The 27,517-nt window shown below is 52.2% G+C and overlaps 1 protein-coding gene and 1 pseudogene across 2 annotated transcripts in view; one reads left to right on the top strand and one right to left on the bottom strand.

Moving 5' to 3' along the window:
- The window catches only part of PPP1R16B (protein phosphatase 1 regulatory subunit 16B), a 93,798-nt gene extending 67,078 nt beyond the window's left edge, over positions 1-26,720 (top strand). For both annotated transcript variants that reach the window (XM_058679785.1, XM_004585806.2), the window contains exons 3-11: positions 7,311-7,381; positions 11,027-11,172; positions 16,197-16,300; positions 19,068-19,192; positions 20,399-20,524; positions 20,982-21,057; positions 21,699-21,828; positions 21,926-22,094; positions 26,020-26,720. In XM_058679785.1, coding sequence (XP_058535768.1) covers positions 7,311-7,381; positions 11,027-11,172; positions 16,197-16,300; positions 19,068-19,192; positions 20,399-20,524; positions 20,982-21,057; positions 21,699-21,828; positions 21,926-22,094; positions 26,020-26,529 — 1,457 coding nt within the window. In that variant the 3' untranslated portion in view covers positions 26,530-26,720. The remainder of the gene's footprint in view (positions 1-7,310; positions 7,382-11,026; positions 11,173-16,196; positions 16,301-19,067; positions 19,193-20,398; positions 20,525-20,981; positions 21,058-21,698; positions 21,829-21,925; positions 22,095-26,019) is intronic.
- Positions 17,230-17,349, bottom strand: LOC118760187 (small nucleolar RNA SNORA70; annotated as a pseudogene).
- Positions 26,721-27,517: the final 797 nt, after the last annotated feature.

Here is a 27,517-nt window from a genome sequence, read left to right as displayed (position 1 = left end):
TCTGACTAGTGGTAACACCATCTGCTTTCTGTTTTTATAGATTTGCCTCTTCTGGGTATTTCCTATCAGTGGGCTCTATGCAGCCTTTGTGTCCAGCACCCAACAGTGTCTTTCTTACAGCCTAAAGCTTGTCTGTGCTGTAGTGTGTGTTGGCACTTTGCTTCCTTGTCTGGCAGAATAATACTGTTAGGTGTGTGTCCACCTAACAGTGTGTGTCCACCTAACAGTGTGTGTCCACCTAACAGTGTGTGTCCACACCTTTGTGTGTCCACACCTAAAGCTTGTCTGTGCTGTAGTGTGTGTTGGCACTTCGCTTCCTTGTCTGATGGAATAATAGTCCTTCTGTGGAATATTCCATCATATGGGATTTGGTCAGTGGACAGTTAGCCTATTTCTATTGGGAGGTTATTGCGAACATACTGCTGTATGTACTTGTGTATGAGCACTTATGGGGACACGTGTGTGTTCCCCTTGAATACAGGCCTCGGCATACAATTGCTGGGGCATGTAGCGGATACGAAGATACTTCCAAACGTTCATGGAAGTTGGAAATAACAGGTAAAGCACATCTCCCTGAAGTGTCTGAAGTATCCTTGTGTGTCTAACTCTGAGGAAATGCCAGGCCCTTGTCCATGGTGTTGTCCCATTTTGTATTCCTGTCAGCAATGTGGGAGGATCCCAGTTTCCCCACATCCTTTCCAGGACTTGTTATCATCTGACCCTCTCTTCCTCTTCTATGGTTGGGTGAGGCTGCCTGGGGAGAGTGGTGGCTGGCTTCTAGGGCCTGGGCTTGTGACGGGGAGGAAAACCCACCTCTTTCTGACCTACCCTTCCAATCATGGCCAGGTCACTCACAAGAATCTAGGGAGCTGTGCCTGGCAGAGGGGGGCTCTTAGCAGCTGCTCCTGAAGCCACCGGGACACTTGACTGAGTCTCTGTCCCCAGCCCCTGGGTGGCTGGACTTCCTGGAAGCAGCTATTTCTGGCTTTTCCTGCTCAGGAGGAGGAGCCATGGTAGCTGGGAAGGCCGAACCTGTGTGGTGGGGGTGAATGTGGGAGTGTGGGAACAGGGGACCCAGAACACCCTGGAACATAAGGTGCTGCTCCCTGAACCTGTTGGCCGAATGGTGTGTTCAGAGCTACAATCCGGCTCCCCTGCATGCTTAACAACACCTCAAGGAGAGGAAATGGGGTCCACTTGGGCTGGCTTTTCCATAGAGGTGGCGCAGCTCCATGCACGGGAACTGTTGGGGTGCAGTTGGAGGCAGAAGGCAGGTCTCCTCTCCCACCCCATTCCCCACCCCCCATATGGGGTTCTTGGCTCTGGGGTAGACTGGAAGTGGGGTGGGGCGTACCTCCCAGAGACAAAAACTGGCAAGCCCTGTCGCTCTGGCTCAGAGTTTTCCTTTGTGGCCTCCCTGCCCCAGGCTGGCTGTTGACCTCCGTGCTTTAATGGTCTCATTTGCAAACTGGAGCAACAAGTCCTCTGCCATAGCTGTCTTATCTCCTGATGTTCTAGAATGCTGGACTTTGTTGCCAGTGTTGTTTTGGCTTTTCAGGTTTTTGCCATCTCCGGGGACATCTGCAGCCATCCTGCCCATCTCTGCTGCTGTCCACAGTCCCCACCCAGAGGTTCTTGTTGGGCATCATTTTAGTAAAGGGGTTAAAGATTCAGTCTTTGGAACCAGGCTTGGGTTAAAATCCTAGCTCTGTCATTCCCAGCCATGAACCCCTGAGCAGATATTTGTTCATGTGTTCAAACTCGACTCAGTTTTCTTATCTGGAGATTGGGGCAAAAATAGCAATTAATTAGTTAATCATAGGGAATCACTAAGTGTTTAACACAATGCCTGATGCCTGCTGAGTGCCAGGTTGTAGAAAGAACAACCATGGGTACAGGACAGGACTAGGTCCTTGGGTGGTAGGGAGAGGTCAGGTGCCCTGTTTGGGGAGGCGAAGGTGTGGCTAGGGCTGAGCAGCCTGCAAATCTAGCTACAGTGCTGAGAAAGGCTCTGGGAGGGGCATTTGCCTGCTCACTGATGGACAGGATTCATGATCCTTACTCCTGAAATATACACTCCAGGTAATGTACAGGTCTGCATCATGGCACCAAGAAACTGCCCCAAGGCCCTCAGGAGCAAGCAGCTCTGTGGGCATTGAGGTGAACATCACTGCACAGTACCAAGTGGTGTGGGAAGAGTCTTGGGAAGTTCATGGAGATGAGGGAATGCCTCCCACAGGAGGTGACACTTTGACTAGAATCCTAAGTTTGAAGAGGAATTCGCTGCCTGAAGGCAAGGAGAGAAAGAGGGCTCCAGGCAGGCTGGGCCGCAGGGAGCTTAGTTATTTTTGTTTTGCTTTAGGGAATGAAAGAGGACTGTGTGGCTGACTTAGTGAGCAATTGTCCTTGAGCAGAGGGTGAAGACACAAGGAGGTGCTGAACAGGAAAGTTAATGCTGGATGGGTTGGGGCTGGGGAGGAGGGGCAGGACCACTTTAAGGATCTTGCAGAGCCTTAAACAGGCAGGAAAAGAGGTAGGTGGGAAGGGAGGACTGGGTTAAATGGGCACCGTGTGGACAGGGTAGTGACAGTCATATGGCCAGGTGGTAGCAGCTGAGTCTCAGGGCATCCCGCCCCGGGTGTCCCAGTACGTCCACCTCCAATAGGCACACATCTCTTGTCTCCCTGTCCCTGTTGCCCCTAGGGCAAGAGCAGGGACCACACCTGTGGTTCCTTGTCAACACTACCCAGTCGAGGTCAAGCCTGCTGCTCTGTGGGCCAAGTGGGTGAGATGCCAAAGAAAACACAAGCTTGTCAGCAACCACTCTCCCTGCAAAGGCAGCCGCCACCAGCTTCCTGCTGAGGAGCCTGGTGCAGCCTCACTCGCTACAGCTGGAGATGGAGGGGAGCAGATGGCCCTGCTTGGCCCAGATTCCAGCCAGATTGCCAGGGAGGTTGTGGGTGGAGGGGCAGGGCTGGCGCCAGGAGCAGTCTACACGAAGGAGGAGGGCCTAAGCCACTGTTTTGTTATCCCAATGGGTTCCTGCCTTGGTAAGGGGATAGGAGCCCTGGTCATGGCCTTGCAGAGGCACTGAACCAGCAGGTGCTCCGAGCTCCAAGCTCCAAGCTCCAAGCTCCGTGGAGAGAGGGACTCTGTCTTTTACAGTCAGCCTTGACGCAGGCTGACCCAGCAGGAGCTCTGTGTCTATCTGTGTCTATCTTTATTTTTATGTTTTTAAACCAGTGACAGTTGTAACCTGTCAAGCACTGTCATGGTTAATCCTCACTGTGGTCTCCTCATTGTGGTCCCCAGTGGACAGCTGCAGACACAGAGGTGCAGAAAGGAGCCGCAGCTAAGTAAATGCACGAGAATGAACAGGCCACTGGCCCACTCAAGGCCAAGCCTGGTGAGTCTGGATTCTCTAGACTAGGAGGGGACCCAGATGTGGGCATCTGGAAGTGGTGGCCCTTCAGCTGGAGGATGGAGCCTGTCCCTCTTGCCTTTGTGCTACCTGAGCCCCAATCAACCCCGAAAGCTCCACGCTTGCTCCCTGCATTGTGTAGGATGCTCAGAAAAGGACAGAGGAATCCACAGAGGAGGGAAGTTTGGGTGTCTGGGTATGGCTGAGCAGGCTGCATACTGCTCAGTTCCAAGGCACTCCTTTCATATAGGTTGTGGTAAGGACAGTGCCCCCCACCTCACACCCTGCTGCAAGGCATCCAGTCCCACCTTGTGCGATTGTACAAGGTGTTAGCCCTGCAGGCAGCTCCACGTGATACAGGTCCTTGAAGACCAGAAGTCTGCAGACTTTTCTGGAGAGGGCTAGAGGGTCAGTATCTTAGGATATGTGGGCCATGCAGTATATTGTACAGTGGAAGCAGCCATAGGTGGTATGCAGATGAATGAGTGTGGGTGTGTTCCAATAAAACCATCTGTAGAGACTGGCTGCCTGCTTCCCAGTTTTGGCCCCTAAGCCGCATTTACCTGGTTCTAACAGTGAATGTGGAGCCTTGAGAAAGTTTTAAGCAGGGTGTAAGGGGAAGCAAATTTACATCTCAAATGGGCCTGAGGCAGGTAGGTGTTTGGCCTAGTGGTTTAGGTGCCAGTTAGGATGCCCACATGCCACATCAGAGTACCTGGCTTTGATTCTTGGCTCTGGCTCCCAACTCTGGCTTCTGCTGACATGGACCCTGCATAGAAAAAGCTCTGTAAGAAGAGGCAGAGGCAGGAAAGCTTGGTTAGGCACTAGGTTGTTTGCATGCTGTTCCAGTGAGCTGGGCCCCAAGCCAGGCTCTGGACTCGCATCTAGAGCTAGGAGGTACAACTGCCAAGGCGGCTTTGGCTCATGACTATCAAGGACTTCCTAGGGATAGGGTGATTTGTCCCACCTCTTGTGCTGAAAATAACTGCCCGACATCGGCGTAATTACATGGCTGGGCTCTCCGCAGCACGAAGAGCACCCCAATAATTATGTGCACAGATGCTGCCGCTGGCAGGCGATGCTTAAGTTCTGCCTCTGAGAGTGTCTTATGGATGGGAAGCGTACTCCATCACACTCCTCATGGAGCGTGAAGCCTTTCCTCTTGTGAGTAGAACCTTTTGGAAGCCCATCCTGGTCAGGGACACAGAGGCCTTTTCTGTTGCCCTCAAGGGTCACCTGTCAGGCAAGAGTACCCCCTTGCTTGCCCATGGGTACGCAGGACCTCATTGACTGCTGGCTTTACCATGAACTTCTTATGTGGCCCTGAGGTCAGCCTGCTCCCTGAATGCCCCCAGATGTGTAGGAGGGACCCATGGGCAGAGCTGCATACAACAGACATGTGACTAGCAGGGCCAGCACAGAGGGTGGACTGCCTTGCCCAGAGATGGAGAGGCTACATCTTGGGACTGCACTAGGGAGCTGCCAATCTGATGAAGGTTCCTGGAAGAATTCTTAAGGATGGACTGTGTGCAGGGCCTTGCGGACAGAGCCGAAAGTACCCGGACATGGTCCTAGCCTCCTGGCACCCAGGGTCCCTTTGGCAGAGAGCCCAAAAGTCCCAGTTGCACACATTTATGTGATTTGTGTTGTGATAAGGCCATGAATGGGATGTGTAGGAGCTGTGGGAGTCCATGGAAGGGATGTCTGGGGAATTTGAACTGACACCTGAAGGATGAGGCGTGAGGTAGGAGTGTGTGTGTGTGTGTGTGTGTGTACGCGCTTTGGAGATGGAGACTCTGTTGATGGTAGATGGGTAGATACATGGATGAGTGGGTGTGTGGGCAGATATATGGCTGTGTGTTGGAGGATGGTTGGATGGATGGATGGTTGGATGAGTCTTCCAGAAAATGGGAGTAATCTGTGTAAATGCTTGGAGCTCCAAGGGAAGTCTGGCCAATACACTGCAAAGCACTTGGAGTGTAAGTACTAGTGTAGCTGAAGAGCTATGCGTGGGTGCCTCTTACAATCAGGTGTATACAGCTGTGACACTGCACTGCCCAGCTCCAGGGCTGCCACGATCCTGAACCGCAGTATGAAAGCTCTGCCACCCCAGCCCCTAGAACCATGCAAGGAGATGGCCTGTGGTCAGGGGTCACGCCCACCCAGGACCTTGTGTGCTGGCATCAGGGCTCTGAGCTTCACCTGCAAAGCAGTGGGGCGCCGTGGAGGGTGTTGCAGCTGCTGATGGGACTTGCTTCTGTTTCAGTGCCTCAAAGCAGTGCTAATAGGATCTTCTATTTCCACACTTTCTGATGTGGTAGCCCTGTGTGGCTACTGGCCCTTGGAATTGAGCACAGTTGACTGAGGAACTGAATTTTGAGTGTTTACTAATTTGAATGCAGATGGTCACCATGGCCAGATGTTGCCAAAGGCTCCCTGTCCAAACAATTGTGAAGAATCTGATGCTTACTGCACTTGATCCTGTCACCCCTCCCTGCCCCCAGCAGCGATGCATCTTGGGAGAATCTGTTAGCGATGTTGCCTCCTGCCACGTGGGAGCCTCCACCTGCTTGTCTCTTGGGGCCATGGTCCAGGATGAGGGTGCTCCTGTGACCTCATGGCCACCCCCACTTGCTCAGCAAGCCTTGTCCCTGGGTTGTTGGGTCCTGCAGAATGGGTGGTCTTCTCCCCACCACGCCTTCACAGCCCCTCGTTTGTTCCTCACCCAAGAGGGGCACACTGATTGGAAAGCACCCCGTAGCCTTTTGAGTTACATGAGCTGTGTGTGTGTAGAGACAGGGCCTGCACATTCCAGAGAGAGCCAGGGGATGGGAATGGGAGGAGTCTAGGAGCCAGGGCCCACCTGCTGCTCCCACATGCAGGGCCTGGGGTGGGGGGTCTAACCTGCAACTCAATCAGTGCCATACACAGGAGCCTCACCCATGAGCTGACCTGTATAGCCCAGTTCACCCACTTGTCTCATGATGGCCACCCGACCTCTGGGAATACTTGCCCATACTTGCACTGTTGACCTTCAGGGAGGTCCATCCATCTGGACAGGGATGACAGAAGTGTGGGCTCTGCTGGGCACCTCCCATTGGCCCCAGGGAGGGTCCTTCTAAAGCTCGGGGTCAGAGCATGGATCTGCCAAGACTGGGCAGAGGTGTGTAGGGTGGTGGGCCAGTTGCACCCGGGTTCAGGGTGAGAAGTAGGACCTGGGGAAAGCTGCAAAGGTGGATGGTTTCCACAGGAAGGGTAGGGAGTGTCCTAAGCAAGGGGATTTTGGAATCTTCTTTGAGGTTCACTCTGGCTGCCCTTGTCCTGAACGCACGCGCGCGCACACACACACACACACAACCAGGTGAATTGTAGGAGACCTTGAGGCAGCAGCGGGTCCACTGCTGCCCCAGCAGACACTTGCCTGCCAGCCACGAGCCAGCCCCATGCTCGGTCCTGACGCGGCTGACCTTCATGGCTCTGCACGTTGCTCCTCAGAGTGGGAGTCAGGCATCCTCATTTCACAGATGGGAAAACTGAGGTACAGAGACAGAAGGGGATCCACACTTGAACCCAGGCCATCAGACTCCAAGAGTGACTGGCCATTGTCAGGTGTGTGGTATGGTACCTGGCATGCAGGAAGGGCTGGCGTCTGTAGCTCTTACTACTGTTATCCATAGTAAGACAGGGTGCCACTCTCCTCTGGGACATTCTGAGCCAAAGAGCTGATTCATGCTTCGGGCTCTTCACGTGTGCCGTGGGGAAGGGTTGTCAGGAGTGAGAGAGACCATGTTGGCACCTGAGGGAGAGCGGATCCTAGCTGGGCGGGCCATACATGCCTGCACACCCCATGTGTATGACGGAAAGCTCACTGCGGTCCCTCCTCTTGCAGTACGCTACTTCCTGAAGAACAAGGTCAGCCCCGATCTGTGCAACGAAGACGGACTCACGGCCCTGCACCAGGTAAGGCCACGCTGCTCCCCACCTGCACAGGTGCCCCCTTGCCCTGAACTTTCCTCCGCAGAGCTTCAGGGCCCAGGGAGGGAAGGGGAACCACAGGTGGTCCATCAGAGAGATGGTGTAGGAGATGCGAGCGTCGATTACAGACGCAGCCACAGGGCCTTGTGTACACAGTCCTGTGGCTGGAGCCTCTGTTCCCTCCATCCTCACCTCCCAGCACAGCTAGCCTGACAGATGACACTGCTCGTCCACACCCATCAGGACATTCCATCCACCCTGGCAACAGGGAGTATCATGGGGGCCATGTGATCTGCCCATGGGCACAAACCATGGCCATACCACAAGGTAGCCTCTCCAGGGCTGTGCCCAGGGTCCCCTCTCCTGCAGGGCGTGGGGCTGCTCCCAAAGCCCCTCCCTGGATCCCTGCATTTGGCCTGTGCCCCATACAGCAACCAAGGGGAAGCTCATTCCAAACCCCACTGCCCCGCTGTGTGTTTTGGCACTCTATGATGCCTGCCTTAAACCCAGATGACTGGAATACACTCTTGGCTGACACTCGTGAAGCCTAGCCTTGCCTGGGCTTCCTGGCTTTCCAAGCCTGTGTACCCACTCTCCTCTCCCCATACTTCCTGCAGCATCCCCATGTGCTGTGCTGTTAGCTCCGGTCCAGCGAGCTGAGCTGTGTTGGACACACCCCTTACCTTTGCAAGTCACTGTGATCGTTTGGTGTTGGCCTTGGCCCACCCAGATCCAGCCTCCCCTAGCACAGTCCATGTCTCCTGCTGGTTGGTGTATTCCAGCATCTTCCCTGCACTGACACAAAGCTGGTGCTCAGTATGTGCACAGGGAATTAATGCATGGACACACAGAGCTTTCCTGTGTCCTGACCCAGGTTTCAGAGCAGCTGGGCCTGAGTGCAGTGTGAGGGTGGGATGGGCACTCCACAGCTCCTTGTGTGTCCCCCATGACCTCAAGCACCTGCTCTCGGGAAGTTGCCTCTGTAACCCTGCTGGATCCTGCCCATGGAAGCACCCAGATTCCTGGCCCCGTGGTCTCCGGGGTGCCTGAAATGCCACCCAGAGTGGAGACTGGGAGGGGGCTTCGGTGCTTCCACTCACCCCAGAATGGAGATGCAGCAGCCATTCCTGAGACTGAACAGCTCCCCCTAGCTGTGGGCGGAGCCTGGAGCCTGAGGGACCGTGCCCACCATGTGCAGGGAGGTGAGGCTGTGTAAAAAGGGTCAGAGTGGACACCTCAGCAGAGGAAGCAGCTCACGCAAGTGGGGCACACACAGGGACCCCACATTTCTAGTTTGGGCCCTGGCATGTTCTGTGTGGCATGGTGTGAGCGCTAGAGGCTAAGAACAGGGCCTGCCTGGAGGCCAGCCTGCCTGTGTACAGTGAAATCCTGGGTTCTCATCCATCTCTTACTAGGTCCGACCATGTGCACCCAGGCCACGTTGAGCCGGTCTTCCTATTCATAAAATGGGGCTAATAGGATCTGCATGGGCCATTAGATGAGGCAGTGCCTGACCCTGTCAGGCCTGCCAGTGTGGGGCGACGTGTTGTCACTGCCACTATCCCAGGCCTGTGGTTACTGTGATCTCTGCCATTGTCACTGTTGCCCCGGCACAATCATGATGGAGTCACATGGAGAAGAGCCTTGCTGGCCTGGCCGGGGCTCCTTCTGGATCTTCTTAAGCTGGGAGAGCAGCATGGTTAGATTTGAGGAGGGAGCTTTCCACTTCAAATGCCTGGAAGGGGAGTGGCAGGGAGGCACTCCTAGGCGGTGGAGTCTTGCCAGGGCATGGGAGTCTTGCAGTGGGGATGGGAACACCATGTAGGAGGTGGGACCTGCACCTGCTAGTAGATTGGATGTACTTGGAAAATGAGGAAGTGGAAGGAGAGAGGAAGGAGTCAGCTAGCTATCCTTGCCCCATGCATCTACCACCTTGGTGAATGTGTATGAAGCAGTCTGCCTGCCTGCCCCATCATGTCTCTACCTCCATGTGCACCGCCCCCCATATTCGGCTTGCAATGTGGCCCCCTTTCTCAGGCTGTATCTCCCAGGACAGACTGGTCTAGCCCCATCCCTAATCCCTCCTACCACACTCTAATTCTGTCTGGGTGCAGTCTTCTCCCCTTTCTACCCGAGTCTGCCACCATGTCTACATTTCTGTGATTTGTAAAAGTGGGGTCTCTGGTCCTGTCCTGTCCCCAGACCCATTTCCTAGTGACAGCCCTGGGACCCTATTTTTGGCACCCTAACTCTGATGCCTTTGGTGCCCCCTGCTGGCCATACCTTGCCTCTGCACAGTTCTACCACTGGTGTGTAACTGTCCCACACCATGGCCTCACACCGTCCCCACCTACCCAGAATGATACCCTTAGATCCAGTGACTTCCAGACTGGCTGGTATAGAAAGAACCTAGATCTGCGGCATCATCTGTGACCCTTCCCCATGTGTCTCTTGGGCACAGAGCCCTGGCTCCCATTGGGGATGAGAGTGGTGAATATGGCACTGTGCCACCTCCCACCCACGTTCCCACCCACACCCCCAGCCCTACCCACAGCCTCCTAGGGCTGTGGACTCATACAGATGCCTGTGTTCTCGCTACTGCCACCCAGGGGATACTTCCCACCCTCACGGGCATCTTTATCATCCAGATCACCATCAGCCCTCCAACACACACACACACACACACACACACACACACACACACACTGTTCTCCAAATGTGGTCAGAGGAGCAAGTCTGATTGAGCCACTCTTCTGAGTGTAGCTCTTCCATGTTCCCCCTGCACTGGGTACCACACCTGCCCTGGGATGGAGAGGGAGGAGTTCAGGTTCACTTGCTATGGTGCCTGCTGGCTTCTCCAGAGGTCACCCCTAGGTGCCATCTGCTTAGTGGCATCCTACCTTCCCTCATTCCTCACCACTCCTTTCTTGTGGTCCTGGCCGGGAGCTCCTCTGACTCCTTGGATCCCCATCCCTGGAGTTTGGAGCCTCGTGGGAGTCATGGGTTCTCCCTTCTGGTGCTTTTCCCTGGGGGCTGTGGCCCTGCTCCATCCAAGTAGACATAGATGCCTGCTGTCTACTTGTGCAGGCCATGTCAGGACCCATCCCAGGACCTGCACGTGCAGCTGGACTCTCTGGGGGAGGCTCTTAGGGGTCTCCCCAAAATTTAAGTTTCTGCACCCAAGGTTTTCAACCATGAAGGCTCTGCTGGGAAGGGGGCCATCTCACCCCCACACAGCCTCACAGAACCCTCACAGTCCTCCCTGAATTTAATGGTTATCCAAGTTAGAGTCCTCTATGGTATTTTTGTTTGGAAAAAGCCTTCTGGGTTTCAAAGAAAAGTTGCAAAAACTCATTTAGATTGTGTCCCATTCCAGCAACACCTGCGAGGTACTTTGTACCTTGAGCTCCCTTGTGACTGAAAAGGAAGCTGAGGCTCAGAAAGCTTATGTGGCTCACCCAAGGTGAAGAGTGATCCTAACAGCCTGTCAGTAGCAGAACTGGGCTCAGGCTCCACGTGACCGGGCCGCGCTGTCCTTGTCATGGCCTCTTGTGCGTAGTGTGGTGTGTGAATACCCTCCAGGGCCTGGGGCCCTACTTGGAGCTCACTCTGCCTGTGTGTCCTTCCCAGTGCTGCATCGACAACTTTGAGGAAATTGTCAAGCTGCTCCTTTCGCATGGTGCCAACGTGAACGCCAAGGACAACGAGCTGTGGACGCCCCTGCACGCTGCAGCCACCTGCGGCCACATCAACCTGGTGAAGATCCTCGTTCAGTAGTACGTGCCCTCCCTCCGCTGCCGTTCCCCCCGGCCGTCCTTCCCCTTCCGCCTCCCCTCTCCCTCTGCTTGCTCTGCTCCCTTCCCTCCTTCTCTCCTTTCTTTCATCCCTACCTCCCTTTGTTCCTGGCCACTCTCCACCCCCTCCCTTCCTTCCTCCCCACACCATCTCTTCCCCTCTGTTGCTCTACTCTCTCCCTCCTTCTTTTTCTTTCCCCAGCTCTCTTTTTCTCTCTGTCTCTAGTTTCTGTCTTTTCCGTACTTTGCTTCTCTTCATATTCTCTCTCGTTCTTTTCTCCCCTCATTTGTTTGATGAAATATACAAATAACACAGCACTTCCCTCTTGTAGCCGTTTGGAAGCGTCTAGTCTGGTGGAGTTGTGCACATGCACACGGCCATGGCCATCACCAGCATCCATCTCTAGGTCATTTAATATCTTGCAAAACCCAAACTCTGAACCCATTAGACAGTGACTTCTCCAAGTCCCAGCCCACACTTAGCCCCTGAAAACCACCATTCTTACTGTTCTTCATTTCGTAAAGATTTATTTTGTGTATTTGAAAGGTAGAGGAAGAGACTCAGAAAGGGTAGTTTTTCCATCTGCTCATTCACTCTCCAAATGACTGCAATATCCAGGACTGAGGCAGACTGAAGCCAGGTTCCTGAAATTCCCATCTAGGTCTTCCACTTGGGTGGCAGGGGCTCATACACGTGGGTCATCTTCTGCTGCTTTCCTGGGTGCATTAGCAGGGAGCTGGATTGGAAGTGCAGCAGCTGGAATTCAAACTGGTGCTCATACAGGATGCTAAGGTCATTGGCAGATGCTTTTACCTGCTGTGCCGTAGCCCCAGCCCCTGGAAATCACCCTTCTGCCTGCTCTGTGTGTAGTTGACTGCTCTCAGCACCTCCTGCAAGTGGGGTCATACAGTAGTTATCTGGCTGTATCTGGCCTGTCGTGCTCAACCCAATGACCTCAGAGTCTGTATGTGCTGTGGTGTGTGTGGGAACCCCTTTCCTTTTTATGGTTGTGTGTATGGACTGTGCTGGCTCGTTTGTTCATCTGTGAATGGACCCTTGAGCTGCAAACATGGGTGTACAGTAGCCTTCAGAGACTCTCTTTTCTGTTCTTTTGGATCCAGGCCCAGCTGTGGAATGGCTGGATTCTGTCATCGTTGTAGTTTTCATTTTTTCAACAGCTACCCTGCTGTTCCCATAGTGGTTGTTCCACTTCCCATTGCCACCCATGGCACACCAGCGTGCCCGTTTCTTCACCTCCCCGCCGCCTCTTGCTGTACCTTGTCCTTTGTTGCTTGTTTGTAGCCATTGCAATGGATGGGAGACAATATGCCAGCGTAGCTTAGACTTGGCACTTTAGCAATGGTCATTGCTATTGGGCATCTGTTCATGTGGTTTTGTTCATTTATCCTTTTGGAAGGAACATGAATAGAGTTATAAAAATTCTCTCTATGTTCCTAATATTAGTCCTTTATCATGTGTGATTTATAAGTATTTTTTCTATTCTAGCAGCTGTCTTTTCACTGTCGACAGTCTTTTGATGCACACAATTTTAAAATTTTCAGAAAGTCCACTTTGTCTATTTTTTATTTTATTGCTTGAGTCTTTGATGTCATAACTAAGATATTATTGCTAAAGCCAATGTCATGAGGTTTTGGCCCTATATTTTTTCTAAGAATTTTATAGCTTTAAGCCTTACATGTCGGCCATGGATTCGCCTGTAGTTGAATTTTGAATGTGGAATTTGGTAAGGGCTCAAGTTCATTCTTTTCTATGTGGATATTAAGTTTTTAAAAATTATTATTTTCCATGAGACATTTCTGTGGGTATAGGAATTTCCCCCTTGGCCCTCACCTTTCTTCCTCCCCAGTCTCCTCTCCTACCATTTTGTCCCATATTATTACAGTAATATAGTCCTTTAGGAATAGTTACATGTTTAACATTCTGTATTTAAGTACATCATTGAATTTTAGGTGTAGACGATGATAGCTAGTATCATCTAGTCAAGGTGTATTGAGGTGTTTCACTGGGAGTCTTCCTTTTATTCAGGAGTAGAGTTAGATATTCAGTTTTCTTAGCATTATTTGTTGGTATGAGTGTGTTTTTGCCATAAAATGGTGTTTTCATCCTTTCAGAAGTCATTTAAGCTTTATTCCTGGACTCTTCTGATTGGTTGATGCATATCCATTTTTATGCCAGTGCCATGCTGGCTGTATTTTATAGCTTTGTAATAAGTTTTGAAATGAGAAGCTGTGAGTCTTTTAGCTTCATACCCCTTTTTCAGGATTGTTGTCCCTTGAAACTGCATGTGAATTTTAGGATAAATTTTTCTGTTTTGCAAAAAAATCGATTTTGGGGCCCAGCGTGGTGGCCTAGTGGCTAAAATCCTTCTGTTGCACGTGCCGGGATCCCATATGGATACCGGTTCTAATCCTGGCGGCTCCACTTCCTATCCAGCTCCCTCCTGAGGCCTGGGAAAGCAGCCGAGGATGGCCCAAAGCCTTGGGACCCTGCACTCATGTGGGAGACCCAGAGGAAGTTCCTGGTGCCTGGCTTCAGATTGGCACAGCACCAGCCGTTGCGGTCTCTTGGGGAGTGAATCATTGGACGGAAGATCCTCTCTGTCTCTTTTCCTCTCTGTATATCTGACTTTGCAATAAAAATAAATAAATCTTTAAAAAAATCAATTTTGATAGGGATGGCATTGTATCTGTTGATTGCTTGAGGCTGGTAGTAACAGTATTAAGTCTTCCAATGAATGAACTTGAGATGTATTTCCATTTACTTGTCTGCTACTTCTTTCAAACATGAGTCATAGTCTTTGTGGTACAGGTTTTAGCCCTTTGGTGAAGTTAAGTTCTACTCATTGCATTCTTTTTGACATTAGTTGTAAATGGAATCGTTTTAATTTCCTTTGCAGATGGCTCATGGTGCAGGAATGCAGCTGGTTTTCTTGTTGACTTTGTATCCTCCAATGTGATTGAATTGACTTCTCAGGCCTGTAGTTTTTTCTGTAGAGGCTTCAGAGTTTCCTATATGTCGCATCATATCCTCTATGAACAGAGGTGATTTTTTTTCATCTTCTTTTCCAATTTGAAGTCTTTTTTTTTTCCCCTCACCTCTGACTAGCACCTCCAATACAATGTCAGATAAAAGAGACACAAAGTAGGCATCTATTCCTCCCTCCTGATCAGAGGGGGAAAGTGTTCCTTCTCTCAGAACTGACCATGACATTTGCTATGTGGGAGTTCCTCAAATACAGATTTTTATCCTTGTTTGTAATTGTTGAGGTTTTGTGTGTGTGTGTGTGTGTGTGCATCACAAAATGGGGCTGGATTTTGTCCAGCATGTTTACAGAATCAGTTGACATCACTGTGTGTGTTTCTCCTTTATTCTAAGAATGCAGTGTATGGGGTTGGATTATGTATACTGAAACATGCTTGCATGGCAGGGATAAATCCCACTTGGACACACTGTCTCATCCTTGTATTTCGTTGAGTATTTTACATCATTGTTCGCAGTGACACTGGTTTGTAGTTTTCCCTTCTTGTAATATTTTGGAACCAGTCTTCTCTTGGCTCCCTCCCCACATCTTTATCTCTTACACCTGTTTCTGTGCTGCTGCCATTTTTGTTCCTCTTGATATTTAACATACGCACACAGCAAATGAGCCTTCTTCCTTAGTTCTACTCCCCAATCTTGTGCACATGCTTTTCTCTAGGGACAGAGTCTGATTGGAGGGACATCACTGTGATATCCCTCCATGGTGCTGGGAGGGCTTCCTCTTCCTAGGGAAAAAAAAATTGTTTTAAAGTCAGCTCAAATTCGGTGAGCACCCAGACAAGGCAGCTCACAATTTCAGATGTATTCAGGTGAATCCAGCTAATAAACGCTGGGTGCCTCAGCGGGACCAGTTATGTGCCCAGCAGCCCGCACATGGGAGTGGGGAGATGGGCAGGACATTGGATTATTTCAGGACTAAAGCAAGACTAGTGGACTGAGGTCCCTGGAGGTCCCAGAGAGTGTCTGAGTGCAGGAAGCAGGTGACCTTTGGCCAGGGGTCAGAGTGGAGTGGCAGGGGTCCATTCAGCTGCTCTTGGGTGTGGAGACGCGAGCTGCTGCTCTAGCGTAGAAAGGTGCATTCACTTATTCCGGGGCACCCGTGAGCATGAGGATGTCACAGGGGAGGCTGCTGAGGTCAAGGACTGGAGGGTGGCCTATCCCTGGGCCACTGATGAGATTCTGCCAGGAGTGCCAGACGGCTGTGGCCTGATGAGCCGTGACCAGCCTGCTTAGCCACAGACCTGTAACTGCATCACCTAAGGCAGAGGGTGAAGGTAACTGCCCCCGAGCCACAGCTCAGGGACAGGGTCCACAGAGCTGCAGGAAGCTGCATTAGATGTCTGTGGGGCCTGCCAGGACAGTGGCTAGACCCCACCTGCTCTCGGAGCGTGCTCCTGCCAGAAAGTGCCACAGCTCTGTGGTTGATCTTTTTGAGCAGGAATTGGAGGAGGAAGTAGAAGACAAGCCAGGATATTTGTGACTATGGGCCAAGTGTGAAACACCAAGTGCAAAGAGTGTCCACCTGGTTACATCCAGGCTGTGTGACTAGAAGTGTGACTACACTCTGCATGCTTGCATCCCCCTGAGTGTGAAAAGAGGACAACAGCACCCCCTTGAGGGTTAAATAAGCAGATGGCACAGGAGGAGTTTGGATGGGGCTTCACTGTAAGCAGGTGTCCCTGACATGAACGTGACTTTGACGATCATCATCAGGGAGCAGGTTCACTGGAGAGGATGCTGAGAGAGGTCTTCTGGGGGTGGCTCTCCTGGGACTCTGGCTGCTGTGTGGTGGGTAGAGTTGAGCATCTCCTTGCTGGGGAGCACCACAGTGTGGCTGTGGCTGCCAAGGTGTGCATTCGGGGGTGGAGGAGGAGTTCTGGGGGAAGGGCCAGAGCAAGCCAAGCCCCACCTGCCTGGCCCTCACACCCTGTGCCTTTCTCTGCAGTGGGGCCGACCTGCTTGCTGTCAACTCCGACGGGAATATGCCCTATGACCTCTGTGAGGATGAGCCCACCCTGGATGTCATCGAGACCTGCATGGCGTACCAGGGTAAGGGAAGGCATCACCCAGTGTTGCGGTTGCCCGAGTGAGCGCGGGTAAAGGCATCTGCAGCTGCCTGCCTGCCTGTCTGCCCCGGGGGCAGCGCTCAGTCAATGCGTGGGGGTGGAGGTCCCGGTTATTATCATCCTCCGTGTGATGAGCAAGACACGGACCCTGGAGGACACGCAGAAGGGAGGGATCGTTCTCATCCCCTGCGCCCACACACGCGGGCGGCCTCAGCTGGCCCCATCTCCTCTTCGTCAGCTGTGAACATTTGATTCGGCAAACATTCACCATAAAGATACATTTCCCATTTGGGAAAATAATGAAAAAGTCAGGAACATTGGCGGGTGCCTGCTCTGTGCCAGGCACCATGCTGGCTGCCAGGGGCCCAGATAAACAAGATGTGGGCTGTTCTCAGCTCACAAGTGAGGTTCAGAGAGGAAACAAATGGAGCAGAGAGAGACCTGTCCGCCTTGTATCTCAGCCCCTCTTGGGAAAGTTGTCTCCGATCCAGATCTTTTTTTTAAAAAACAGCAGTTTATTCTTGATGATGACTAAGGAGCACAGAACAGCTGAGGCCTTGTAAGTAGAGGGCTTGCCACTGGTCCAAGGGACTACGGCTGGGCATGCGTTTGATCCCACAGCTGTCAGGGATGAGCTGCTTCTCAGACACCACGTCTCCAAATTCATCCGCATTGAACTTGCTAAATCTCTGCTTCTTTGAGGTGTGGATCTTCTGGTAACCAGGATACACTTGAGCTTGGCCCTGCATAGGGTCTCAACCACAGGTTCCTTGTTCTGCAGCGTGGTGCAGGTGGACATGAGGACTTGACCAGCTACCGTACCTCGGGGCTTTCCCAAAGCCCTCTGCTTATCTGTCTACAGCCTGGATTAGGAACAGCATGCGGTCAAAGGCATGAATGTCCACTGTAAAGGGCTGTCTCCAAGCTGTTTAAGCAACAGGTTGCATATGCTACCAAGGAGGCTGCAGCTTGCAGTCATTGCACACCAGGTGCCCATGAAGAAAGGGAGCTAGATGGCTTAATTAGCTGCAGATCTAATTCAGATCTTATGTCACAGACCTGCCTGGGCTCTGCCTCGTTTGCACCCTGCTGGTGCTGGTGGCAGATAACGGCCATAGCCACAGGTTTGCTCTTGGTGCTTCCTGCCCCCGCGCCCCCCGCTTGCCTTTCTTACTCATATTCTACAGAGGTTCCTTTAGTACTTATTTATCTGAAAGGTAGAGAGAAAGAATTAAAGGAGAAATACACACTCATACTAATCTGTTACCCACTGGTTCATTTCTTAAATGTCTGCAATGACCAGGACTGGGACAGCTGAAAGCCAGGAGGTAGGAACTCTACGTCTCCCAGGTGGGGGTGGCGGGGACCCACATATCTGAGCCATCGAGCTCCTGCTGGCTCCCAGGGAGCATACTAGCAGGAAGCCAAATTTAGTAGCAGAGCTGGACCAGGAACCCAGGCCTGCTGGTACAGGATCCAGGTGTCCCAAGCAGTGTATCAAAGACTGTGTCAAATGCCAATACAGGAGATAATCCTAATTCGTTCAACAAGAAGGTACCAGAATATGAAAATACCTGTAGCTTCTGTTAGTGGCAAAGTTGTAGGTCTGCCAAGAATGCTGTGGATTTTGCTTGTGTTCTAATAGTAGAAATGCCATCCTTCCTCCCTCTCTTTCTTCCTTCTTTCTTTCTTCTCTTCCCCCTTTCATCTCCTTCCTTTCTTGAAAGGCAGAGTTACAGAGAAAGATGGAGGGGGAGAGAGAGAGAGAGAGAGAGAGAAATCTTCTATCCACTGCTTCACTTCTCCAGGTGGGCACAATAACCAGAGCTGAGCCAGTCCAAAGCTGAGTTGACCTGAAGCCAGCAGCTTCTTCTGGGTCTGCCTTGTGGGTGCAGAAACACGAGCACTTGGGCCAGCTTCTGCTGCTTTCCCAGGTGCATTAGCAGGAAGTTAGAGCAGAAGTGGAGCAGCTGGGATTCAAACTGGCAGCCGTTGGATGTCAAGACTGCAGGTGGCTGCTTTACACACTAAGCCACAGTGCCGTACCTACTTGTAGATGTCTCTCATGTTTATAGACCTCTCCTGAATTCTACTTAAGAGCACTTGAACTAACTTATTTTTATGGAGCAAGTCACTTTCTCTTTAAATTCCATTGGTAGCTGCTGGAAACAGTTAAATATTTCAGCCAGAAATTGATGCCAGAAAAATGTTATTCTGGGCCTCGCTGCCTCAGTTTTCCCAAGTCTCCATTCAAAAGTGATATATTCATTGACAGTCATTTCTGCAACAACAACAAGAAATGTATTGAGTGCTGGGTCTGGAGTTGCAAACAGATGTGGATGGGCTGAGGGAAAACATTCAGAATGTGGTCATTGGAGGCCAGTTGGGGTGGTGATCCAGGCTGGGACCTGGAGACTGAGGCAGAGCCAGGCACTTGAGTGGTTGGAGATGATTAGGGTGGTAGAGATTTCCCAATGGAAGTTTTCATGAGCCAAAGTAACTGACATTAACACAGATGTCCTGGGGGCCAGGTAGGGATGGCTCTGTCTCCATGGGCCAACCCCCGGTGTTTGTGTTCATTGGGCCTGGGGGATGTTATTTTATGGGCCTGGAGGATGTTGGTTTATGAGCTTGTCTCTAAGCTCCCTTGATGTACAGAGTCTGGGGAAGAGGAGCTGCGTCTGTCCCATCTGTTCTGCCTTCATCGCTCTGGCCTAAAGGTGTTAAACATATCCCGTCTCCCTCGGCAGGCATCACCCAAGAGAAGATCAACGAGATGCGGGCCGCCCCCGAGCAGCAGATGATCGCCGACATCCACTGTATGATTGCTGCAGGCCAGGACCTCGACTGGATAGATGCCCAGGGTGCCACGCTGGTGAGGGCTTGCGCCAGGCTGCTTTGGGCTTGTGGGCCAGGACCAGATCAAGTCCAGGGATGGCCGAAGTGGGCCAGCTCTGCAGGAGGTCAGGCTTTGAGTTGCCTGCTGGGATACAGAAGGTTAGCTCAGCCTCTTCAAGCATCTGCCCGCCCTTCACTAGGGCCCCTTGTATGGGAGGTTTGGCCCTGCTGTTCACCTGCAGGCTCCAGGTGCTCACTCAGAGTTCATTATTTTCCTCTCCTCCAATAATGCCCCTCCTCAAAAAACAGTGATGCGTTTCACCCCCTCATCTATGCTGTCTTGCTTTGCACTGTCCATTCCTCTTAGTGTCTCTCCATTCACTCCATTGCCTTGCTTCATCAGCTCTCCCTGGTACTGCTAACAATAGCCTCTCCTCTGGACTCCCTGACTTCAGTCTTCTCCCTATCCACCCACTGGTCCACCCATCCATCCCTCAGTCCATCTGCCCATCCGTCTATCTGCCCATCCATCCAGCCAGCCAAGTTTTAAGCACCTGCTCTGTGCTACAGACTCCGCTAGACTCTGAAACGAGAATAGAACCTTGTCTCCTAGCTCTGCCTGATTAACTCCCCTCATCCTTGCAGTTCACATGTCAGTGACCCGAGGGGAAGCTTGCTGGCTTTTCTCATAGCACACTGCAGCCCAGTACTGGGGAGGCTCAACCTCCGTGGCCTCTGAACTGACAAGGACACGGCCACGGAATATTCCTTCCCTGTGCCTGGATGCTATCCAAGACTGAGGCTCTAGGCTGGTCACAGGCCCACAGGGTTCCAAGTTCTGAAGGCCACCAAGGAGAGCTTGGTGTGAGCAGGTTCCCCTCTCTGTCCCTCAGGTCTGACCGATGCCCAAGGTGATCACTGTGCCTCTCTCGCTCTTTGCTGGGCTCTAACCTTGGTTTCTCTGAGACCCCTTACTCAAGGGCTCAGTACACAGTAGGACTCAGGAACTGCTGAGGCTTTAACCACATGGGCTCTGAAATCAGCCACAGGGGAGAGGAGCTCAACTGTCTGCTTTCATTTCTAGATCCTTCATGACCCTCTGCTTGTGGCTGATATCTTTTACCTCATTGTATCCCATTCTGCCAGCCTTCAAGATGCTCTGGAACATGGGTAGGGTGAGGAATGCCCGCCTCCAAAGTGGGGCCAGTCCCCAAGGGAGTGCCCCTTCTTTCCTGTCTTCCAGCTGCACATAGCTGGCGCCAATGGATACCTGAGGGCAGCTGAGCTCCTCTTGGACCACGGTGTGCGTGTGGATGTCAAGGACTGGGATGGCTGGGAGCCCCTGCACGCAGCTGCCTTCTGGGGACAGGTACTTCCCACCCACGGGATCATCTGCCATCACCAAGTCCTGTGGGCTCACAGTCAGTTCTGTAGGGATTTTTGCAAAAGCATTAGACAGATGGTGGGATGGTAATCAGATTTGCCAAGTTAGAAAGTTCCCAACATTTCTGCTTTGAGTGGTTTCTCTATTTGTTTCCCAAATGATTGTGCTTTGTGCAGTTCTTCCCTGACACTCAGTGGCTCCAGAGTTATAGCCAACTCTTTCTCCACCCTGTCTTTAGCATGGTCTGGGAATGCTGGGCCAGTCACCCAGCCCGTTGTCCCCTCTCAGGTGTCTACTGCTCCAACTTCAAGGTTTTTCTCAGAAATCAACTTTGCCTCACCATTCTGTGGGTCACCATTCTGAGATGTCTTGGCCATTCCCCCTCCTAGGCTTACTAAGCCCTGGTCAGGGAGGATGTGGTGGTCATTTTCCTGTGTTTCAGATGCAGATGGCAGAGCTGTTGGTGTCCCATGGGGCTAGTCTCAGTGCCAGGACATCCATGGATGAGATGCCAATAGGTAAGTCAGCCCAGCACCACACCTGGCCCACACATAGACACTCATCAGTTTTTTGATGAGTGGAATGATAAATGAATTTAACGTATGGTTGGATGGACTGGTGGATTGGTGTGCAGATGGACACTAATGGGTAGCAGATTAAAGAATGGCTGATGGTTAAAATAGTTGGGTATATGTAATGATGTGTGGATGGTGGATGAATGGTGAATGGATGATGGAGGGACAGGCAAGTAGATGGTGAGTCTACCAAAAATGGCCAGGTCAATAAAGAGGTGAAAAGAAGGATAAAGAGATAGATTGAGTGGGCATGGCTATGTGGGATTCTTTCTTGGGCCGCATGGGGTACATGCTTCTTTCTCTTGATACCTCTCAAATCAATAGGGAGCTGATGACTATGAATCCCTCGGCCCTAGCTGGGGTCCTCGGGAGCTGTAACTGTGTGGAGCTGGGTTTCCTATCTCATCCTCTAAGGATTGGATTGCAGCCCAGGAAACAAGACAGGCATTGTTTTTGTCCCTCCCTGCATGCCTTAAGATGAATGGAGTTTTCAATGGCTCAGGGAGGCATCTCATTCAGTCCAGAGCACCCTGGGCCACAGGCCCCTGCCCTATTCCCCACTGTGGCCTCCTCTGCCCCTTCAGACCTGTGTGAGGAGGAGGAGTTCAAGGTCCTGCTGCTGGAGCTCAAACACAAGCATGATGTGATCATGAAGTCGCAGCTGAGGCACAAGTCATCTCTGAGCCGGAGGACGTCCAGCGCAGGCAGCCGAGGGTGAGTCCGGGGCAGAGAGTCGCCAGGGCCCCCTGCCCTGCAGGCTCCTGCTGGGGTGCCTGGTTGCAGCCTCCCAGCATTCCCTCTGACTCCTCAGGAAGGTGGTGCGGCGAGCCAGCCTGTCGGACAGGACCAACCTGTACAGGAAGGAGTATGAGGGAGAGGCCATTCTCTGGCAACAGCGAAGTGCGGCTGAGGACCAGCGGACCTTGACCTACAATGGGGACGTCAGGGAGACCAGGACGGACCAGGAGAATAAGGACCCTGTGAGTGACTCCCACCCCATCCCAGTGTCAATTGCCACCTTTGGAGGAGAGTGGAGCCCAGCCTAGTCCTGCCTCTTCATCTGAGACCCTTCAAGGGTTGAGTTCAGGCCTTGGGGTTGGGGGCAACTGCAGCTCCCTGCAGTGTGGTAGCTGTGGAGGGTACCCCTGCCGAGGTGGTAACTGGGCATGGGCCGTGCCCGTAAGCACCTGGACCACATGTGATGACGGGCAGGTGAAGGAGCTGAGCAGTTGCACCCCTTTCCACAGCTCCCACATTCCCTCTCCCTGGTGGTCGCTTCCCTTCACCTCAAAGGTGTGTGACTTTGAGCACACACTTTCTGTGTTGCATATGTGTATAAGCAACCCCCAGGAAGGATGTCAGCTTTTGTGTTCGGTTTCTTGCCTCTCTGAGTTCCTCCATATTGAGGCATGGAGTGGTGGCTCATTCTTTTTCATTGAATGTCGCCTTTGTTACACAGCTGACACTCCCTCTGTGTTGACAGATTCCACACCTTCAGATTCAACTAACTGCACATTCAATGTATTTGGGAGGAAAAAAATCATGTCCATACTAAACATTCATATAGATTTCTTCTTGTCACTGTTCCCTAAGCAGTGCGGTCTACCAGTTATTTTCATTAAATTTGCCTTGTATTTGGCATTGTAAATAATCTGAAGATGAATTGAACTCTGTGAGAGGGTTTACAGAGGTTAAAGGCAAATGATGTTATGCCATTTTGTCAGAGACAAAGGGAAGACATTTCACCACAGTAACTGAGATGCTATCTGGAATGCCCACAGCCTGTATCACGTCCCTGGGTTTGAGTCCCTGCTCCATTTCTAAACCAGCTTCTTGCTAATGCTCATCCTGGGAAGAAACAGTGGTAGCTAAAACATTTGGGTACTTGCCACCTGTTTGTGAGAGACCTAGATTGAGTCCTAGGCTACTGACTTTGGCCTGACCTGGCCCTGGCTGTTGCAGGCATTTGAGGAGTGAACCAGAGGACAGGAGATCAATCACGCACTTTCTCTGTCTCTCAACCTGCCTTTCAAATAAATAAATATAAATTTTAGCAAAGAGAAACTTGAGCACCCATGAATTTTGGCATGTGGTCCAACAACCAGTCCCTCACAACTATTGAGGTTGACTGTATTGAAGTTAACAAATCCATTTTCTGTCTGGTGGGCAGTGGGTTGTTTCCAGTTTGAGGCTGCTATAAATACCGCTGATGTAAACATTCTTGTGAATGTCTTTTGGTGGCCAAAAGCACGATTTTCTGCTGGTATATCCCCAGGAAGTGTGAGTCATGGGGTAGCCATGTTTAGTTTTAGTAGATACTTCCAAGCAGTGTCCTTTTTTAGAAAAAAAAAAGATTTTTCATTTTGTTTGAAAGTTGAGAGAGACAGAGAGAGAGGGAGAGAGGGAGACATAGAGCTTCCATCCACTGGTTCATTCCCCAGATGCCTTCAACAGGTGGGTCAGATCGAAAGCCAGGAGTCTGGAGCTCTACCCATGTCTCCCTCATGCGTGGCAAGGACCCAAGTACTTAAGCTATCGCCTGCTGTCTCCCAGGATGTATGTTAGCAGGAAGCTAGATTGCAGGTGGAGGAGCTGGGACTCAAAGATAGACATCCCAAGTGGCAAGTTAACTGCTGAACCAGACAGTGGTCCCAGCAAAGCAGTGTTTGAAGGTGGATGGACTGGTCTGCTCTCCTGTAAGCAATGAGAGCGTCTCACCAACTCTTGCTACAGTCAGTCCTGAGGACTTGAGCCACCCTGGTGGAGTAGCTAGGCAACCCACTGTTTCTTTTTTTAATATTTTTTTATTTTGCTTGAAAGAATTACACAGAGAGGGACAGAGAGTGAGGGAGGGGAGATCTTGTATCTGTTGGTACACTCCCCATACAGCTGCCACAGCCAGAGTTCAGCCAGTCCCAAGCCAGGATCTGGAGTGTCTTCCAGGTCTCCCATGTGGATGCAGGAGCCCAGAGCCTTGGGCCATCCTCTTGTGCTTTCCCAACCATTAGCAGGGACCTGGATCAGAAGTGGAGCAGCCAGGACTAGAACCGGCATCCATACAAGCTGACTACACCGCTGGTTGGGATTAGTCTACTACACTACTACGCTGGCCCGCAGCCCATGGTTTAAGTGCACATTTACCCAAAGTAGATGTTGCTGAGCAGCTTTCCATGTGCTCATTGGCCGTCAGTGTATCCTCTTCTGTGAAGCATCTTTTCCTTCCTCTTTTCTGTTGGGTGGCTTACATTCTCCTTATGGCTTTGTGGGAGGCGGAGATTCTCCTCCGTGTTTGCTTTGCCCTGTGTGTGTTCAGGTCTCCCAGTCCTGGGTGTGCAGTGTCATGAATCATTCGTCCTGCAGAGGGCAGGGTAGAGGCGTATGGCTGCTGGAACGTTAGGCCTATTTTGCTGCTGTGAATTCTTCTTGGAGGCTGTGGTTTGTTTGGGATTTAGTGAGGCAAATGCTTCTTTGACTTTTGCAAGCCTGGAGAAGATAGAGGGCACAGCTCTAGCACAACCAGGTCAGAGGCCCTGTGGTCCAGCCCCGGGGCCATGGCCAGATCCAGGACCACAGCTAGATCCGCACCCTGGCCCCAGGGGAAGCCAGGTCAGGCCCAGCTGCGGAGCTCATGTGCACTCCTTTCCTGTCCCTGCAAGGGTAGCAGCCTGTTTGCGGAGCCCCTGGGCCAGCAGCCTCTTAGAGAAGGGCAGGTTCAGGCTTCACACTAGCCTTATAGAATCGGGAGCCCAGGCACATGTGTATAACCAGCCCTCCTTGTCATTCAGAGGCATAGAAGGATGGTGAACCACCTTTTAAAAAAGATTTATTTTATTTTATTTGAAAGGTAGAGTTGCACAAGGAGAGACAGAGAGAATGGCTACAATTGCCAGAGCTGAGCTGAGCTGAAGCTGGGAGCCAAGAGCTTTTTCTGGGTCTCCCAAGTGGGTTCAGGGTCCCAACGCTTTGACCCATCCTCCACTGCTTTCCCAGGCCAAAAGCAGGGAAATGGATGAAAAGTGGAGCAGCCAGGACTTGAACCAGCACCCATATGGGATGCCGGCACCTCAGGTGAAGGATCATGCTATTGTGCCAGGATGCTTCCCTGTCCCCTCCTGTCCCCCAGGACCACTTTTCCAAGGGAGTGTTGCCTCTGTCTGAGCCTCGATCAGGTTCCTACTTGTCAGCCCCCAGGGCTGATCTTTGTTCTTGCTTTTGGAGAGCGAATTCCCAAATACCAGTCACAGCAGCGATAAGACAGTCCACCTGTGACTCACAAGTAAAACTAAACTAGACAATAAACCACCTAGGGATATGGGCTTCTGTTTGTGTTTCATGTATCTCCATTTTATCGGAGAGATAGGGAGATCTTCCCTCTGCTAGTCCATTCCCCACATGCCAACGACAGCCCAGACTGGGCCAGGTGGCAGCCAGGAACTGAGAACTCATTCCAGGCCTACCCTGTGAATGGGTGCATCAGCAGGAACGTGGAATCAGAAGTGGAGCTCTGACCCTGACCCAGGCCCTCCAGCAAAGGAAGTGTGGGTGTCCCAAGCAGCGTGGTCCACTGCACCAAGCTCCCTCCCTGTTTTGTGCCTTTTGAATCTTGATGTGCTGGCTGTGGTTCAGAATATTCAAGTCAGAATCTATGGGCTTGGGACCCAGGCATTGTATAAAATGGTTTTCTCTTTAAAAGTAATGAGTGGGGACCAGCGTGGTGGCCCAGCAGGCTAATGTTCACAAGTGGCTCACATATGCATAGAAGTTTAAGACACGGTCAGCCCTGCCAGAACACCTAGGTGGGTGGTCCCCCAAAGGAAAACAGAGACCCTGTTATCTAGGTAGGGATGACGGCTGGAGGGCAGGTGGCTCTTCTAGCCAGCACTGACATTGTGTTTCTCCCCTCAGAACCCCCGGCTGGAGAAGCCCGTGCTACTCTCTGAATTTTCCACCAAGATCTCCCGGGGTGAACTGGACGGGCCTGTGGAGAATGGCCTCCGGGCCCCGGTCAGCGCCTACCAGTACGCGCTGTCCAACGGGGACGTGTGGAAGGTGCACGAGGTGCCTGACTACAGCATGGCCTATAGCAACCCAGGCCTGGCCGATGCCACGCCGCCCTGGGGCGGCTACAAGGAGCAGAGCCCCCAGACGCTCCTGGAGCTGAAGCGGCAGCGGGCCGCGGCCAAGCTCCTCAGCCACCCGTTCCTGAGCACGCACCTGGGCAGCAGCATGGGCCGGGGTGGGGAGAGCAGCAATGAAGGCAAGGCCCCATTGATCGGAGGCAGAACTTCACCATACAGCAGCAACGGGACCTCGGTGTATTACACGGTCACCAGCGGAGACCCACCTCTCCTGAAGTTCAAGGCCCCCATAGAAGAGATGGAGGAGAAGGTCCACGGCTGCTGCCGCATCTCCTAAACTCTCATCTCTGTGCACAGAGGAGAGAGATGCCTTGGGGAGGGGCAGCCCCCAGATCCAGGCCAGCCCAACCGCTCTGGCTGGGAAAGCATGGGGAGGAGGCTGGTGTCGGGGGACGTGGGCTCTGCCTTCCAGGGTAATGCTGACCTGCACCCCTCCTCCAGCTGCCCATAGCACCCCTACTCCCTATGGTTCTGCTTCCTGCTACGTTGTCTGCCCTCTGAAACACAGTGGCCTCCCAACCCTCCCTGTTGGCCCGTTTGGGGAGGGTAGGCTTGGGATCCCAGCTCTGGTCTTGGTAAAGGCTTCTCGGGACCAGTGCTCTCTTTCACACCTGTGCACACACACACACACACACACACACACACACACACACATACACATGCAAGATGACTCACTGGGACTCACGGGAAGCAGGTGGAGCTGAGCAGTTGTGGGCTGTTCCCATAAGGATTGTGCTGAAGGCTTCATGTCCCATGACTGCTGCCGAGTGGCAAAGGCAAAAGGCCTATAGAGCTGAGTCCCAGGGTATAACTGAGTCATGCCAGGGACTGACACCATCCACACCTGGCAGAGGGAGGATGTCCTCTCTGTGGAGCCTGGCATCCTCAGGTCAGGGTCAGGTGAGATGGGTACAGGCCTGCTACACACAGCTACCCTCCCACCTGTGCCAAAGCTGGGAGTTGTGGGACTGGGTGGCAAATCAAGCAGTTCCACTCACTGGACTAACTAAACTCCCATAGTGTGAGCCCTTGGCTGGAGGGATTGGGGCAGCGCGAAGGCGTGCAAAGTCAATGTTTCCCCTCCTGCTTTTGGTGTGGACAACTGGTCTAGGCTGTAAACTCAGGTGGGAGGCAGCTGGCTGGGCCTCCTCCTCTGTGGGTTTGCCTGGCTGGTGTTGGAAACAGAACCTAAGGGAGCCATTTCTTCCCAGGGAGCAGGGGGAAGTGTGTGTGGGTTAATCTCTGAAATCCCCTCTGGCCCATCT

Source organism: Ochotona princeps, chromosome 22 (genome assembly GCF_030435755.1).
Source record: "Ochotona princeps isolate mOchPri1 chromosome 22, mOchPri1.hap1, whole genome shotgun sequence".
NCBI classification, from domain to species: Eukaryota; Metazoa; Chordata; class Mammalia; order Lagomorpha; family Ochotonidae; genus Ochotona; species Ochotona princeps.
The sequence above is the reverse complement of the archived record's forward strand: the minus strand, read 5'-3'. Positions and strand labels throughout refer to the sequence as shown.